Here is a 17909-nt window from a genome sequence, read left to right on the forward strand (position 1 = left end):
TAAGTTGGTTAAGTTATGACTATAACTTCATAGTCTGAGTCTAACTCCTCTGAATCACTCAAATCACAGCCATCGGTGTCTGCATTCTCCCAGACCACAGCACCCGTGGCATCATCAAGAGCGCCGGCAATGGAGCATCTCTTACAACAGCACTCCAGCACCGCCTGCGGTTTCATATCAGCAGGAAGCTTTGGACAAAATGATGTTTGACGCCTTAACGACAGTCCTGCTCGATGCATGAATCGATCACACCAGCCTCTTGTTGCTTTGAATTTTGTTTCATCTATTCCAAGGGCTTTGGCAATTTCTCCTGCCTTCAGCTGCATCGCCTGGCGTGTGATAGGCAGTCCTTTTGCATGTGTCTCACTGACAAAATGCAGCACAGCTTCGTCTACTTGTGGGTATCTTCCTTTCTTAGGTCCCGTAAAGCATTTTGTTGTCGCTTTACAAGAAAATATGGAATTTCGGTCATTCCTCCAGCGACAGATATTTGCTTCACTAATATCGAACGTACGCCCTGCTGCTCTGTTTCCGTGCTTTTCTGCATACATGATAACTTTTCGTTTCAATGCTGAATCATAGTGTAATCTTTTTGAGGACATTTTTAAAAGCCAATTAAACCTGACACATTTGATACCAACAACAGGACAGACCTTACGTCCACACAGGCACAGGCAAGGATCATTGCATCGTGACTATTGCCTGGTTGACAGTAATCGTAAAATGCATCCCAGTTTCAGACAAGGTATGATGTGGGGGGAAAAAAAGTACAACATAGAACTAACATTAATAAAATACGGTTTTTCAAGCCTGTAATATTTACCAGATTAATGCCAGTGCAAGAAGATAAGCCCAAGAGTCAAAGAATAAGTATATATGTAGAAGTATATAAGCAAAAATTATCTTTACGATGAAATCTGCAATGGTCCGATTTGGTTGTAATTCCCTTTATTTTGATATGGCTTACATGTAAATCTTTTTTTGAATTGGACTTAAGATCCAAGAATGAATGTTCTTCAATCTTTTAGCAGACTGCAAAGCCAAGTCATTCCAGAGAGAGACTCGCAGTGTCCTTCGTCATTCACTATCAGAGGACCACGGCTCAGGTCAGTGGCCTTCATCAACAGGTGCCCTCCTTTGGCGAGCAGATCTGATCCTGTGTGGAGATGAGGAACCATCCTCTTCTGTTTCAGACCCTGAAGGTTCATGATCTCCCTCCTGAGATCCTGTGTCTCCCACCAGTTCCCGAAGAAACTTGAATTTTGATAAAAAAAGATGCCAAACAAAATACCAACCTAAAGAGAGATAAAAACATTAAGAGAAGTTATGACACACAGTATCATGAGTTGGGAACATTTCCGTTAATTGTGTGTGTGTGGGGGGCATGTGTGTCACGAAACAGTATGCGTAATTTAAATGTGTATGTGATTACAATTTATATAACAAACATTTAGCAAGCATTTACTATGGACACGGCATAAAGATAAACTCTGGGATTCTACAGAATGGCAAAAACAGTTTCTGCCTTTATGGAATTGAGAATTCAAGCTTGGTCCATCTACATCAAATGTATAATGAGATGATGATATCTAAGTAGAGTGTTTATTGTATTAAACTCAAGTTTTTGAGAGCATTTTTCTGGGGAAGAAAGAATACACCTCGTGGGCTTCCCTGGTGGCTCAGTGGTTGAGAGTCCGCCTGCCGATGCAGGGGACACGGGTTCGTGCCCCGGTCTGGGAAGATCCCACATGCCGCGGAGTGGCTGGGCCCGTGAGCCATATGGCCGCTGAGCTTGTGCGTGGAGCCTGTGCTTCACAACGGGAGAGGCTACAACAGTGAGAGGCCTGCGTACCGCAAAAAAAAAAAAAAAAAAAGAATACACCTCGCTATTTACCTGGACGTTCACACCTCAATGCCAATATTTACTAAATACAAGTTTGCTTCAATCAGAAAGCAGGACAGTAAATGGCAGGATTTACTAAATCACCTGCACTTTGGTAAAAACTTCTCAGGACCAAACTATTCAGTAAGTTTCAGTAAGTTTCTAGAAATAATAAACTTCCACAGAAAATTAATAAATTTTCTTTAATTACACAATGAAAGATGAAAAGCCAGAGCACCAGTATCTTAAATTCAAGATTTTTAAAAATACAGTGTTTTCAGGTCAAAGCCATTAAAAAGTCTGAATAACTCTCCTAAAAAAAAATTACTAACCAAGTTTTGCTTGTTTTTGCAAGGAGTTTTAAGTTTTAGACGTCCACTAATATAGAACAAACAGTCAATAAAAGAGAACACAGGAGATAAAACTCCTGAACCCATGACTGGTTGCTCCGAAATGTTAAAGAGTATTTCATAAACAAAACTAATCACTGCTAACAGTTTTCCATGCTAGCGTGTATTCTCGATGCCTTCTACTTTAAAACTCTCTAGTTTCATAGAAAAGCAATGGACCATAGCATTCTGATGACTAGCATTTTATGGAAACAAGATCCAACCAGCTTTTCCACCCTAGCATTACAAAGGCCGAGATGAATGGCCACTTAAGGAAGTTTCTAATTTTACTTGTTTCATTCTTATAATCTCTGGGGGGGAAAGATGAACATAAAATCCTTGGTACTAAAAAACTAACTTCAGAGATTTAACGCTTTTCTCAAGTTTTTGACTTCCTTTAAGCTTGAGTGCTGACTGAACCACACCACAAATATATTTTAGTCAACTGTGTGAGTAAAGCACCTAACTCTATAAAACAGTATTTTAACGATATTCCAAATCAGCAAGCTCTCTCTTCACTCAAAATTCTTTGTAAAAATAGGCACAGCGAGGTAGAGGAAAGAGCACTGGAGGGGTCAGGAGGCTCCGGCCTGACAGAAGACTGATAAAGCCACTGTGAGGAATAAATAAATAAAGGGCTTAGGTGGCTAGCACCGAGTCCACATTTGGTAAACTGCTCAATCGACAGGAGCTGTGGCTGTCCCTGGGCAGTGGGATCTGAGGTGACTTCTCCTTTGTTGTTGATTAATTATCTTTTTTATTGAGATACAATTCACCTATCATAAAATTCACCATTTTAAAATGTACAATTCAATGGTTTTTAGCATCTTAACAAGGTTGTGCCACCATCACCATTATAAACTCCAAAACATTTTCATCGACCCCCAAAGAAACCCCACACCCATTAGCAGTCCCTTTCCCAGTTCCTCCTTCCCCAGCCCCTGGGAACCATTAATGTACTCTTCTGTCTCTGGATTTGTGTGTTCTGAGCATGGCATACAAACGGAATCACAGTACGTGGTCTCGTGTGCCTGGCTTCTTACACTTAGCATATATTTTCAAGGTTCATCAAACATGTTGTTGCATGTATCACATTATTCCTTTTTATTGTTGAATAACATTCCATTGTAAAGACACATCACATTTAGCTTTAACCATTTACCAATTAACAGACCCGGGTAGTTTCCACGTTTTGGCTGCAATGACCAACTGCACAAGTTTTTGCACTGACGTCTTTTCATTTCTCTTGGGTATACAACCGACCCTCGAACAAGATAGGGGTTAGACCCTCCCCACAGCTGAAAATCCACCTGAAACTTTACAATCCACCCTCCATATCCACGGTTCCACATCCAAGGATTCAACCTCAGATCATGTGGTGGACTGCAGTGTGTATTTAGTGAAAGAAATCCGCATGTTAAGTGGACCCACACTGTTCAAACCCATGTTGTTCAATGGTCCACTATACCTAGGGGTAGAATTGCTGCGTCATATGGTAACTTATGCGTAACCATTTGTGAAATTGCTAGTCTTGTCCAAAGCAGCTGTGCCATTTTACACTCCCATCAACATCGTAAGAGGTTCTCAATTTCTCTTCATCCTCACCAAGACTTTTTATTGCCCGCCTTTTTTATTATAGTCATCCTAGTGGGTGTGAAGTGGTTTATCATTGTGGCTTTTATTATGGCATTTCCCTAATGACTAAATATGTTAAACATCATTTTCTTGTGTTTATTGGCAATCTGTAAATCTTCTTTGGAGAAATGTCTATTAAATTCCTCTGCCTACTTTTTAATCAGGTTGTTTGTCTCTTTATTAAGTTGTAAGAGTTCTTTATATATTCTTGATACCAGACGCTGATCAGATATATGATCTGCAAAACATTTTTTCCCCATTCTGTGGGCTGTCTTTTCACTGTCCTGATAATGTTCTTTGCAGTACAATAGTTTTCAATTATGATGGAGCTTAATTTAACATTTATTCTTTGAGGAAATCCAATTTACCTTGTTTTCTTTGGTTGCTTGTGCTTTTGGTGTCATATCTAGGGAACCGCTGACTAACCCAAAATTATGAAGATGTATGCCTATGCATGCTTCTAAGAGTTTTAGTTTTAGCTCTTACACTAGGTCTTTGATCGATTTTAGTTAACTTTGGTGTGAGAGAGAGATCCAAATTAATCCTTTTGCATGTGGATACCAAGCTGTTCCAGAACTATTTGTTGAAAAGACTGTTCTTCCCTCCATTAAATTGTCTTGGTACCTTTGTCAAAAATCAAATGATCATAAATGTTACAGTTTATTCCTATTCCATTGATCTGTCTAGCCTTATGCCATACCACACCATCTTGATTATAGTAGCTTTGTATTAAGTTTTAAAATCAAGAGTATAAGTTTACCAACTTTGTTCTTTTCAAGACTGTTTTGGCTAAAGTCCCTTGCATTTCCATGTGCATTTTAGAATTATCTTGTCAATTTCTGAAGAAAAAAAAAAAGGCAGCAAGAATTTTTATAGGGATTGTATTAAATCTGTAGGTCAATGTGGGGACCTACACTTTTTTATAATATTTCTCTGTACATACCAAAAATTTTCCAGAGTGGACATACATGGTTTTGCTAATCAGAAAAATCAGGAGAAAAACAAGTCAGAAACTAAGTAAATCGTAACTACTCTGTAGACGTCTATCTTTTAAATATCCCAATACCATTAACTGGCCTAAATTAATGAGCCCGGTTGATTTTAAAGATACTAAGGAAAACCCCTTAGGTTAGTTTTGAGAAACCAACCTAAAAGTTAAAAAACCCTCTTTTTCCCAAGGTACTGTGCTAAATAAAGATGATGCACGTGAATTTACCATCAGGGAAATTATAAGCAAGCTCAATCAAAGATGATGATAGTCTTGACCTCATAAAGATCAAAGATCCCAACAGTGGCTACTAGGTATAAAATGACCATAAATTTAGAAAAGTAAAGGGAGGTTAATGGAACTCTTCTGACTGAAAAGAGACTATGGTGAAGGGCTGTCACCAGTGGGGTTCCCACCATAAAATACTCTTGCCCTTGGGGTGGTTAAGAGAAAGTTAAGTCTCCCAGCACAGAAATCTACAAAATAAGGAACTGAAGACTGCTTCAGCAGTCAGTTTGGGGAGATATAAATAAGAGCATTCAGTTAGATCACAAACTTTGTCTTTCTCAGTTTTAATAAAACAAATCCGAAAAAAGATTTTCTTTTAAATCACTGCCAGTGATCAAACAATGCAGGAGACTCAATCTGAAGTCAAAATTCAGAATGCGGTGGCCAATCAGAGAGACTCCAGAGCCTGGAGCAGCAAGTTACCGCCACCAGCTCCGCACCCACCACTCCCTCCCCGCCACCCGACTTCACACCTCCTTAACTGCCACCCCCAAATCTGCAGACAAGCGAACCTGAGAAGAAGCTTATTTTTCCCTATTCTGCCTGCGTGTAAGGTGTGTGAAGGCTGGGGGTGGAGGAGCCTGTGGGTAGTGACACTGCTTCCCACAAAAAATCGTGAGGTAGAGAATTCCCCCTAACACAGATATGGAGCTCATCAGCCGAGCAGCCAAAAACAACACACATCCGCAGTGCCGGGTTGTTCACAATGGCTGCTGTAATGACAGGGTGGGAGAGCAAAGTTAAGAGGGAAACTGTAGTGGTGGTAAGAACTGCAGTGGTATTCGCTAAATTCAGGGACGTTCAACAAGTTATTCCCCGAGTAAAATGATGAAGTTCTTACACAGCTGCAGTCGTGGGAAGATGGTTGGAGGATGCGGGGGAAGGGGATTTCCATCTCACGGTACTTGGAACTCGTAAGATCTCACGCTTCCCCAACAGACCGCTCATCAAAGGGTGTTAATCGTCTGAAGAAAGGATGATACTAAAAATGCCAGGCAGTGTGAATGGAAAAACAACTACACATGACATTTATTTTGGAAAAAGAACCATTATTAAAACCCCAATAGGTATATACCAGGAAAAGTGTGACTTAGCAAAGAAGAAACTAAGAGAGGTACTACAGTGCCTGCTGCTAAGAGTCACTGGCTATGTTAATTAGACATGAAAATAAAAATAGCTAACTTTTTTTTTTAACTTTGGGACAGGTACTCTGAGGAAATGTTTTGCACGTATCGTTTCATGGCCAAATTGTTATTCAATATAAACTGTCCTTCCACTTACATTTGGTATGTCACATTCGTGCAGGTGATTGAAAGGGCCTCACCTATGCATCTACAGTATTTTACCTGCACTGATCTTAAAATACAAAGTCGAAAGTCATATAAATACATAGTTCACCTCCTGTTATTTTAATAAAGCAGCTTTTAATTCAAGTAACAAAAGTCCTAAGACTAAGCTTAACCAAAAAAGGGGGAATTTGTTATTAGCTTATAGGACTGTCTCATAGAGCCCGTGAGAGGGACGTAGGGGGACTAGATCTAGGGGGAGGCGCTCATGAACGGAGGTCATCCTCCAGCATTATCTGGTTTCTCTACACCCTTGCCTCATGTCCTTCTAGGCTTCCCTTGAACATGGCTGCTTCTTCCCAGCTTTCTATGATTTCTTGGCTATCCTCAAAAAACAGCCTAGAATCTCTGACCCAACTTGGGTCAACTGTCAGGCCCAAGACCAGTGTGCATTACCTGGGCAGGTATTGTGAACAGGACTGCGTGGCCTAGCCCTGAGAGCTGCGGGTGATTTTCAAGGCTGGAAGGGAGTCGGCAGGACAACTCGGGGAAGGAGCTCCTATAAAGATGTCCACTCTACATTTATTAGCCAACAGGGTCCTGGAGGACAGTCTTTACTTCAGGATCACCCCCCAAAAACCATCCCTGAGCTGGGCAGGCAATTCTTTTGTTGGATGAAGGCTAAACAAAACCTCTGATCTGCTTGGGACCTGCTTCGACTTCTTTAAAACCTTAACACAATCTGACCTCTGATGAACGTCTGCGACGCAAGGGGTCTTCAACCCCTTGAGCAGAGGAACTACTTGGGGTGGAAGTGAGGTAGGATCAGAGGAGGTTGGAAGTCACATTCTCCCTTTTAGGGAAAAGAACACATGTAAATATAAAGCAATTTCAACAGCGTTTATTGTCCAATGGAATGACCCTAGTTAAAGATATGTGATTACCACATTGCAGCCATTCCCAGGAGAATCACTCCAACTGGCTATTCATCATGCTCTGCTAGGGAGCTGTGAGAAGCTACAGATTCCCAACGACTCACCCCAGATACTCCAAATCAATCTCCATGGTTGTGCTTACTCATCTTTTTTAAGCTCTCTAGATGATTCTAATGCACATGTAGGTTTGGAAAAGAGAAATGAAGTAAAGAAGAAACATGAGTGCTGTTGCAGATCAATTATGGCAAGTGGCCAAGGAAAAGGAGAAAAGGAGAAGCAGTGGAAGAGCAGCGAAGAGGTGGATCAACACCTGACCAGACTGCCTATCTGAGAAGATCCCACTTGAGAAAAGGCAACAAAAGCTCATTAGTGTTTACTAATGGGACAAAGGGAATATGTAAGGGAGAGCTATAAAGACACGGCCCAGGCTTTGCTGATGAGTGGGCCGTGTTGCAGGAGGACAATGGATATGTGAGGAATGATGCAATGGAAGGTCAGAAGTTGGACATAAAGAATGATTCTATCTTTGCTCCAAGGAGTATTGAACTGTGTCTGGTTAACCAAATAGTTTAATATAAAAAACAATTTATGTATTCAGAGTTCATTCTCTAGTATACCATGAATGTATGAGAAAACACATGGAACGTTACATATGCAAAATAAAGCATCATCCTCTATCTACATGGTATTGGTTGTAAGACAGCATCAAATAAATAAGAGAGGAACATGTGTGTAGAAGTGTGTATTGGGAGGGGGAAAGGCACCACAGACACAAGGGAAAGAACCACCAGTTCATATTTATAACTCTGACTTACCATAAGAATAGGCCAGCCTGGGGCTTCCCTGGTGGCGCAGTGGTTGAGAGTCCGCCTGCTGATGCAGGGGACACGGGTTCGGGACCTGGTCTGGGAAGATCCCACATGCCGCGGAGCGGCTGGGCCCGTGAGCCATGGCCGCTGAGCCTGCGTGTCCGGAGCACAGGCTCCGCAACGGGAGAGGCCACAGCAGTGAGAGGCCTGCGTACCGCAAAAAAAAAGAAAGAAGTACAGCTCCTACAGTTCCTCCCACCCAAACCTGATATGCAGACACCAGAAACTCCTTACCTACTCTTATTCTGTGGAGCATGGGTCTTATACCTTATCCTGAGATTGTAAGAGAAAAATGGGAGGGAGGGGGTGGAGAGGGCAGGGAGAAGGACTGTCCACAATTATATGTACTTAGTCAAAAATGTACACTAATCGTTAAAACAAGTATTGCAGTTTTTCATAGTTTAAAAGGCAAGTCTGTGAGTCAGGAAAACTGGCTGGCAACAAAGGGTGTGTGTCCTGGGATAAGCAAATAAGCACCCAACTTGTGTGTGCCAGTAACTAAGCATTAGTTCACAGGACGGATCTCGTGAAACACACCGTATATTGTTTTTCTAGGCAAGATAAATGTGCTGGCAGCAGAAGGGTAGCAATGGCAGATGAACTTGAACGACGGACCATCACTGTCAACACACCACAAACCCAGGGGACAGCAGTAATCACAGAGTTCTCAGTTCATGAAATGCTTTACATTCGATATCTCATTTAATCCTCTCATTAGCCCTCTGAATTAGTGAGACTAGGAATCATTATCCCCGTTTTCTAGATAAGAAATCAAAGGCTCAAAGTGACTCATAACCATTGAAAAGGACTAGCTCGGCAAAACAGCAATGAACTCAATAAGGGTATCAAATTTCTCATATTTTCATAGTGAAAGTATGGCTAAAACACAAAACACTAATTAGGGAATAAGAATATGATTTCCTACCCAAGATCTTCTTAGTTCAAAAAGCCCAGGTGCAGTAGAACAAAAAATTCTTATCTTTGTGGAATCATTCCTCCCATGGAGTTAATCCCACCTTCATGATGATATCTAAGTGGTTAACTGACTGGCTCAATACCAATCTTGATTTGTATAAAGCTCTTTTCCACTTTCAATCCTATAACCTTATTTTCCGTTTACACAGAAGGCAGCTAAGGTTCACTGCTAAGTAATATGTCCAAGGCCAAGACACAGGCAAAGTGAAAACACAATCATGCTCTCCAACCCTTCCCACCAAGCTCCCTCTACTGCACATCCTTCTGTAAAGACACACTGGGCGGCCCCAGCAGACAAGCCCCCGGAGAAACCATCACTGACCCAACACAACATGGAACCGAAATACCTCCACACCCAAAACCCTGTTACCCAGTAAATGGAAGACAGGTTTAAAGTCCCCTTTAAAACCTCTCCTCTTTTTATTTTCCTCTCCTTCCGGTGATCACAACACTCCCATAGATCCAAATATTACCCCTATTATAGAGGATGACCAAATTTTTCATCCATACTTTCTACCTTTCTTAAACCCCAGGAAGGAATCTCTACCTCTGGCTTGAAGACATCTTTAAAAAGTATATTCATTCAACAGCTCCTTCTCCTGAGTTTCACATTTCTGTAATGGGTATTGTATCCTTTCCCCATCTCTCAGGTGGGAAAGAGCGTATTTCAGCCCTACCCTGCTTTACTTCAGTGCTATAGATTCTACCTTAATAACCCTCTCCCACCTGTTTCCTTCATTATATTCCCAGTGCCATTCTCTATCCTACATCAAATCCTTATTACCTGTCAACTGGATTACCATAACTTCTTATAACTCAGAGGCACACTGGAGCCACACTGCTTGGCCATGAATCCTAACTCAACAGCTCACTCGAAACTTGGGCAAGTTAACCTCTATGTGCCTCAGTTTCCTCATCTATAAAATAGAGACAACAGCACCCACTTTCAGAGTCAATGTGGTAATAAAAAGAATTAATGTGTATAACATTCTAAAAAGAATGCCCGCACATAATAAACACTCATGAAATGTTATCCATTGTTACCATCTCTTAGGCTCCAATCTCTTCCTCTCCAGGGCAAACTCCACAGACAAGAGGTTACTACCACTGCCACTGAGATTTTTAAGCATCATGAACACATAATTTTTACGTCTTTCTACGATACTATCTCTTCAGTATAGTGCTCTCTTGGGTGACTGCTTTAGCATTCCATGCTCACTTCCATCCTTCATTGTCTTAATAACTAACTGTCATCCCCCCAAGACATGAGTGTCTTAAGGAAATAAAATGTATGGTTTATCTATGGTTTCCACTATGTCCTCTATGTCTTAGAAGAGTATCTGGCACAGAGTAGGTAGCCCAAACAAACCATTCAACTTCCATCCTCCAACCCCAACCCCCAACACACACCAAAGTACCATAAGTTTAAGGGGTTAATGACTTTCACCAATTGATCCATTTCAGAGCTCTTAAGATTTCTACTATGTAACAGAGTAGCTGATAAAAAGAACTGCTGAACAATGTTATCAACCAAGTTGACCTGACATGTACAGAACATTCCACTCAATAACAGCAGAATAAACATTCTTTTCAAGTATATGCAGAACATCCACCAAAACAGACCATTAATTCGTCTCATTAAGTGTACACCTTCCTAAACTTGATACACTTTTCTCACCATAACAAAATTAAACTAGAAAATGATAAAATGATATATGGGGGGAAAATGTCCTAAATAAGTCATGGTTCAAAGGAGAAATCACAAGTGAAACTAAAAAATATTTTGAACCAAATAAAGTTTTTTTTAAAAAATCAAAAGTAATATCTGGAAAGGAATTTGTATCATTAAATAGCTTTTTTTTTTTAAATAAGAAGGGTCTAAAATCAATAATCTAAGCTTCCACCATAAGAAACTAGAAAAAGTGCAAACTAAAATCAAAATAAGTAGAAGAAACTAAAGATATAAGCATAAGTCAATGAAATAAAATATGGACAAGTAAAGAAATAAAAAAATCAATAAAACCAAAAACCAGATTCTTGGAGAAGATCAATAAAATTTATAAACCTCTAGCCAGACTGATAAACAAGAGAAAAGAACATAAATAAACAATATCAAGAATGAAAAAGAAGACATCACCACGATCCTACAGATATTAAACGATAATGAGAGAACATTAATTCGGATTAAATAGACACGGTGCTTGAAAGACACAAACTACTACAAAAGCTCACTCAAGAAGAAACAAGTAACTGGAATAGCCCAATATTAGCCCAAATGAAAGATACTGAATTTGCAGTTTAAAGGTTTCCCCAAAAGTCCTGGCCTAAATTAATTCTACCAAACATTTAAGAAAGTATACTAGGGATTATGCTTTATTAATTTTTGGACACTCATGACCTCCATCACAGCACCTGAACATAACAGTTCATTAAATATATTTTATTGAGTAATACAAGGGTTATCCACCTTGAGACAACCTTGGTTTGTACCACATTTAAGACTGTATTTGTAATAGAAATTTAATAATTTATATTGAGGAATCTGTCTTCATTTCTTCTTCAAATATATGAGGGCCTTCTACATGCTTCTACTCTATAGGATCCAGGAATAGAGCAGTGAACAAGCCAAAGAACGTCCCTGCCTTCACTGAGCTTACGCCCTAACTGGGAGAAACAAACACATAAAATACAGTCAGCCCTCTGTACCCATGTGTTCCACATCTGCAGATTCAAACCACCACAGACAAAACTGACAAACACAGACTGAGGAGATGGAAAAAGGTATTCCACGCAAATGGAAATGGATAAAGACGATGAAGTATATATATACAATGGAATATTACTCAGCCATAAAAAAGAATGAAATCTTGCCATTTGCGACAACCTGGATGGATCTAGAGGGTATTGTACTAGTGCAGTTAAGTCAGAAAGAGAAAGAAAAATACTCCATGATTTCACTTACACATGGAATTTAAAAAACAAAACAACTGAACAAACATAACCAAACAGAAACAGAGTCATAGATACAGAGAACAAACAGGTGGTTGCCATAGGGGAGGAGGTGGGAGGAGGGAAGGGTAGGGAATATGTAAGGGAGATTAAGAGGTACAAACTTCAGTTGCAAAATAAGTGAGTCACAGGTATGAAATGTACAGAGTGGGGAATAACGTCAAGATTTATGTAATAGGGCCTCCCTGGTGGCGCAGTGGTTAAGAATCCGCCTGCCAATGCAGGGGACACAGGTTCGAGCCCTGGTCTGGGAGGATCCCACATGCCGCGGAGCAACTAAGTCCATGCGCCACAACTACTGAGCCTGGGCTCTAGAGCCCGTGAGCCACAACTACTGGGCCCACATGCCACAACTACTGAAGCCCGTGCACCTAGAGCCCGTGCTCCGCAACAAGAGAAGCCACTGGGGCTTCCCTGGTGGCGCAGTGGTTGAGAGTCCGCCTGCCGATGCAGGGGAGATGGGTTCGTGCCCCGGTCTGGGAAGATCCCACATGCCGCGGAGCGGCTGGGCCCGTGAGCCATGGCCGCTGGGCCTGTGTGTCCGGAGCCTGTGCTCCGCAACGGGAGAGGCCACAACAGTGAGAAGCCCACATACCGCAAAAAAAAAAAAAAAAAAAAAAAAAAAAAAAAAAAAGAGAAGCCACTGTGATGTGAAGCCCGTGCACCACGACGAAGAGTAGTCCCTGCTTGCCGCAACTAGAGAAAGCCCACGCGCAACAAAGACCCAACACAGCCAAAAATAATAAATAAATAAATAGAAATAAATCTATAAACAAAAATAAATCTATTAAAAAATATTTACGGGGCTTCCCTGGTGGCGCAGTGGTTGAGAATCTGCCTGCTAATGCAGGGGACATGGGTTCAAGCCCTGGTCTGGGAGGATCCCACATGCCGCGGAGCAACTAGGCCCATGAGCCACAACTACTGAACCTGCGCGTCTGGAGCCTGTGCTCCACAACAAGAGAGGCCGCGATAGTGAGAGTCCCACGCACCGCGATGAAGAGTGGCCCCCACGCCGCGATGAAGAGTGGCCCCCGCTTGCCACAACTAGAGAAAGCCCTCGCACAGAAACGAAGACCCAACACAGCAAAAATAAATAAATTAATAAAACTCCTGCCCCCAACATCTTAAAAAAAAAAATTTACGTAATATCTTTGTATGGTGACAGACGTAACTAGACTTTCACGGTAATCACTTTGAAATGTATAGAAATATCAAACCCCTATGTCCCGTAACAGAAACTAACAGTGTGGTAGGTCAATTATAACTAAAAACAAACTCAGAAAATGAGATCAGATTTGTGGTTGATAGAGGAGGGGTGGGATTGGATGACGGTAAAAACATCCAGTTATAAGAAAAGTAAGTACTAGGGATGTAATGTACAACAAGATAAATAAAAGTAACACTGCTGTATGTTCTATATGAAAGTTGTTAAGAAAGTAAGTCCTTAGAGTTCTCATCACTGGAAAAAAAATTTTTTTTTCTATTTCTTTAATTTTTTATCTATATGAGATGATGGATGTTCACTAAACTTACTATGATAATCATTTCTTGATGTATGTAAATCAAATTATTATGTTATACACCTTAAATTTATACAGTGCTGTAGGTCAATTACATCTCAATAAAACTAGAAGAAAAAAAAGACAAAACGGATGCGATTTCCAGATGGAGTTGATATTTATAAGGAAAGGAAAGGGCAAAACCAAGGATGACACCCAAGTCCTTGGCTGCTGACAACATATGAGCAGGGAGGGAGAAACAGGTGGTAGAAATCAAAAGTTCTGTTTTAGGTGTGTTTAGTTTGAGATGGTTATTAGATCCTCAAGTGGAGATATTGAGAATAAAAGTTTGATGCACAAACCTGGGGTGCAGGAGAGGACTAAGAGCTGTAGATATAATTTTAGTCATCAGTTATAGTTACTATTTAAATCTTTAGGACTGGGTAAGATGAGGAGGAGAACAGAAGGAAGGCAAAAATAGAAATACTAAATATTTGTATTATAACGTAATGTAACATAAAAATACAATAGAAAATAGCATGCATCTCATGGAGTAATGGCAAGTACTAGTCTGTAAACTTTTTATTTCAGAGACAAGAGAGATAATGGGTAGATAGATGTGGATATAACTAATTGATACATGTAATTTATCTATATATACTTATGAATGTACTGGGAATAATGAAAATTTATTTCCTATCATAGATTGTGATCAAAAAAAGTTAAATTCTAGGGGATGAGAAGCTAGGAAAAGATAAACAATTAACCACTATGGTAGGAAGAATACCATGAAAGTATAGTGTCCAAAAGCCAAGAGAAACGCTTCATGGAAGGAATGCTCACCTGTATAGAATGAGTATGAGAGGTTACGTATCAGTACAATTACAACTCATAAGGCACCACGGACTTGGTAATACGGAGGCCATTTGTTATGAACCTTGACAAGGGCAGTTTCAGTCAACAGTGGGAGTGGAAAATATTTTTAGAATGAATGAGAGGCAAGAAAGTACAATCAGGGGCTTCCCTGGTGGCGCAGTGGTTGAGAGTCCGCCTGCCGATGCAGGGGACACGGGTTTGTGCCCCGGTCTGGGAAGATCCCACATGCCGCAGAGCGGCTAGGCCCGTGAGCCATGGCCACTGAGCCTGTGCTCCGGAGCCTGTGCTCCGCAAGGGGAGAGGCCACAACAGTGAGAGGCCCACCTACCGCAAAAAAAAAAAAAAAAAAAAAAAAGAAAGTACAATCAACAGAGACAGGAGAAGGTAGACCTCTCTAAGGAACCTGAAATTTGAAAATCATAATTCACTATGTGAAAGAGTCGGTCAGAGTTCTAAAATAAACTAGGTTATGAGTTTCTTGGGGCAGACCCGTGTCATCAATTTTTAATCCCCAATGTGACTATATTTGGAGACAAGGCCTTTAAAAGGTTATTTAAGGTTAAATGAATTGATAAGGGTGGGGCCCTAATCCAGTATGACTGGTGTCCTTATTACATAAGAATAGGACATGGACACACACAGATGAAAGTCCCCGTGAAGACACAGGGAGAAGACCGCCATCTACAAGCCAAGGAGAGAAGCCTCAGAGGAAATCAACCCTGCTGACAAAACGATCTTCAACTTCTAGCCTCCAGGCTACAAGGAAATAAAACTTCTAGCCTCCAGGCTACAAGGAAATAAATTTCTTCTGTTTCACGTCTGTCGTACATTGTTACGGCAGGCCTAGCACACTAATACAACACCCTAGTTTCTCTCTCAAATCTGGTGGGATCCTTCCCTCCTCTTCCTAAGCCCCAGGCCCCTCCTAGTCAAAACATGAAGCTACCACATCATTCACTCTCCCAACAAAAAAGTGCTTGGATTACTTCTTAGAGCTATTAGTCTTAACCATTCCAATCAAAATAAGGCATTCTTTTACTGACCACAGGTCCCCTCTCATTCCATAATGTTTTCTGAAACCAAAGGCAGGGTACTTTTAGAAAAATGAGTAAAATTTAAGTCAAATAGCTATTGGGAGCGGAGAGAGCAAGTCTAATGTATGCAGCAATTCAGAATTTTGAGGCCCCAAAGGCAAGTTTGGCAAATATTCTATCTAAGGTGTTGTTACATAGTTTACATGTTACATTCCTATCTCCAGGTAGCTTGCATCTTCAAGTTAGAAAAGAAAGCATATGTTTACTTCCTTCCTCACATCCAAACAAATCACATAGGTCTGGTTTTCCTTACTTCAAGGATCTTAAACACCTACAATTAGCCCAAAATCCTGACATTACAAGCAGGAAACTGAGAAAGGCTTTCCTATTGTTTTATCATCAGAAAAGAAAGGCTGTAAGTTAGAAGCTTTAACTCTAGTGCCTTAGTAAAAGCAAGAAAATTAAAAATACACATACAAGTATATAAATACAAATATATATACATGTCTATGCACGTGTAAAAGCAAAAAAATTAAAAATATACATACTAGTGTATAAATACAAATATATAAATCCATACATGTATATGCACGAGTGTCTCCAAACATGGCTGATACTGAGCATTTAGTACATTTATCATGCAATGGATAAGCCCTATAGTATTTTGAATACTGACCAATTACTGCATCAACCTGAACCCCTACTTCAATAGTGTAATTATCAAAAAATACTCACTGACATCTGGTTCTAAACACTTCCCAAATTTTCACAACTGCTCAGCCACTTGGCTAAGAGAGCTGTGGTTATCAGGTACTGTGCGTTAAAAAAAAAAAAAAGTCTACAATTGCGCTAATATTACCTTGAGAGAAAAGTTTCACGTCCTCTCATTCCATTAAGGAAAAAAAAAAAAATCACACCAAACAAAACAGCACCACTATTACAGAACTAAGAGTTAGGTTACCTGACCCTGGAAGTTTAGTATAGCCAGTGTTTCTAAGTCCTGCCGCGTCTCAACATTTCTGCTTGGAATTTAGTTTAAGCCTGAACTCCAAGGAAACAAAAAATTTCACGCGTGCTTCAAACCCAACTCTGTCCCTGACCCTGGTTAAACGAAAGTAATGAAACCTCGCTTTATCATCAGAGTCAGAACGTGTCAAAAAAGAAAAAGGAGTAATCAATCACTTCACCTTCGGATACAGGCCAAGGTTAAAATCTGAGCCGACTGCGGTCAGAATGGCCATCAAGACGCTGCCGGTGAAGCAGTACCTGCTTTAACCCCGCGTCAAGATGCCCAGCCCTGGAGGCTGTTCTTCCCTCTCCTGGGTGACAGCGGGCCTGTCGTGGATCAGGGCTCACTCCCGAGAGGTAAGTGAAAAACAGATGATTTGAAGACACTTGCCCACCCAGGCCTTCTTTTTTTTCTTTTAAACCAGACAAAACAAGCCAGTCGACCAGACGATCGAGCCGGCGTGTGTACCGCGGAGTGTAACTGCCCCGCGCGACGCCGCACTCACCGCACACCATCAGCAGCAGCACGATCAGCAGCGTGGCCACGAACACTAGCAGGGTCAGCCCGACGCTGTGCCACATCTTGGGGGCAGGAGGGCGGCCGGCTCCGGGCGGCTGGGCGGTGGGCGCGGGCGGGCCGGCGGACCGGCGGGCGGCGCGGCCGGGTCTTCAGCGGCCGGCGCCGGGCGCGGCAGGGCGCCGGGGCGGCATGAGCGGCGGATGCCCGGCAGCGCCCCCAGGAGGCGAGGCGGGGAGGGGCGGCGCGGAGGCGGCACCGCAGCCGGCCGGCAGACCCACGGTCCTTCTCGGTCCGGCCGACTGAGCGCGGGCGGGAGGCGGAACGCGGGGCGCCCCTACCTCCTCATCGCTCCGGGGAACCGGGGACGCGGCGCCCCGAGACCCCGGCGGCAGCCGGATGTGCTTCCATGGCGGACGCCGCGCGCCCGTGGAGGGGACAGAGGGCGAGCACTGGAACGCGCGGCGGCCACCCGGCCCTCGTCGTCGCCCGCCCGAGGGTCCCTCGACCCCCACGGCCCGCAGATAACGTCTCCCCGCGACGTCTGCGGCGCTTACCCGCCCCAGGCCCTCTCCCCCAGCGGCAGCTCATCACCCAGCGCCCCCACCGCTCGCCTCCTCTGCGTCGCGGGGGACGCTGGGAGATGAAGTGCAGAGCTCGGTGGAACCTTGAGGAGGCCACCCCCAAACGGACTGCAACTCCCAGAATGCACCTCC

The 17909-nt window shown here is 42.2% G+C and overlaps 1 protein-coding gene across 1 annotated transcript; it reads right to left on the reverse strand.

Moving 5' to 3' along the window:
• Nucleotides 1-1038: 1038 nt before the first annotated feature.
• Nucleotides 1039-17328, reverse strand: SMIM13 (small integral membrane protein 13). The gene is made up of 2 exons (XM_079712179.1): nt 17183-17328; nt 1039-1295 (listed from the first exon to the last, which is right to left on the reverse strand). Exons 1-2 carry the CDS (start codon nt 17256-17258, stop codon nt 1108-1110), a joined length of 264 nt encoding a protein of 87 aa, XP_079568305.1. The 5' UTR covers nt 17259-17328; the 3' UTR covers nt 1039-1107.
• Between the last annotated feature and the right edge of the window lie 581 nt (nt 17329-17909).

This window comes from Hyperoodon ampullatus, assembly GCF_949752795.1.
Source record: "Hyperoodon ampullatus genome assembly, chromosome: 10".
Taxonomy (NCBI): Eukaryota; Metazoa; Chordata; class Mammalia; order Artiodactyla; family Ziphiidae; genus Hyperoodon; species Hyperoodon ampullatus.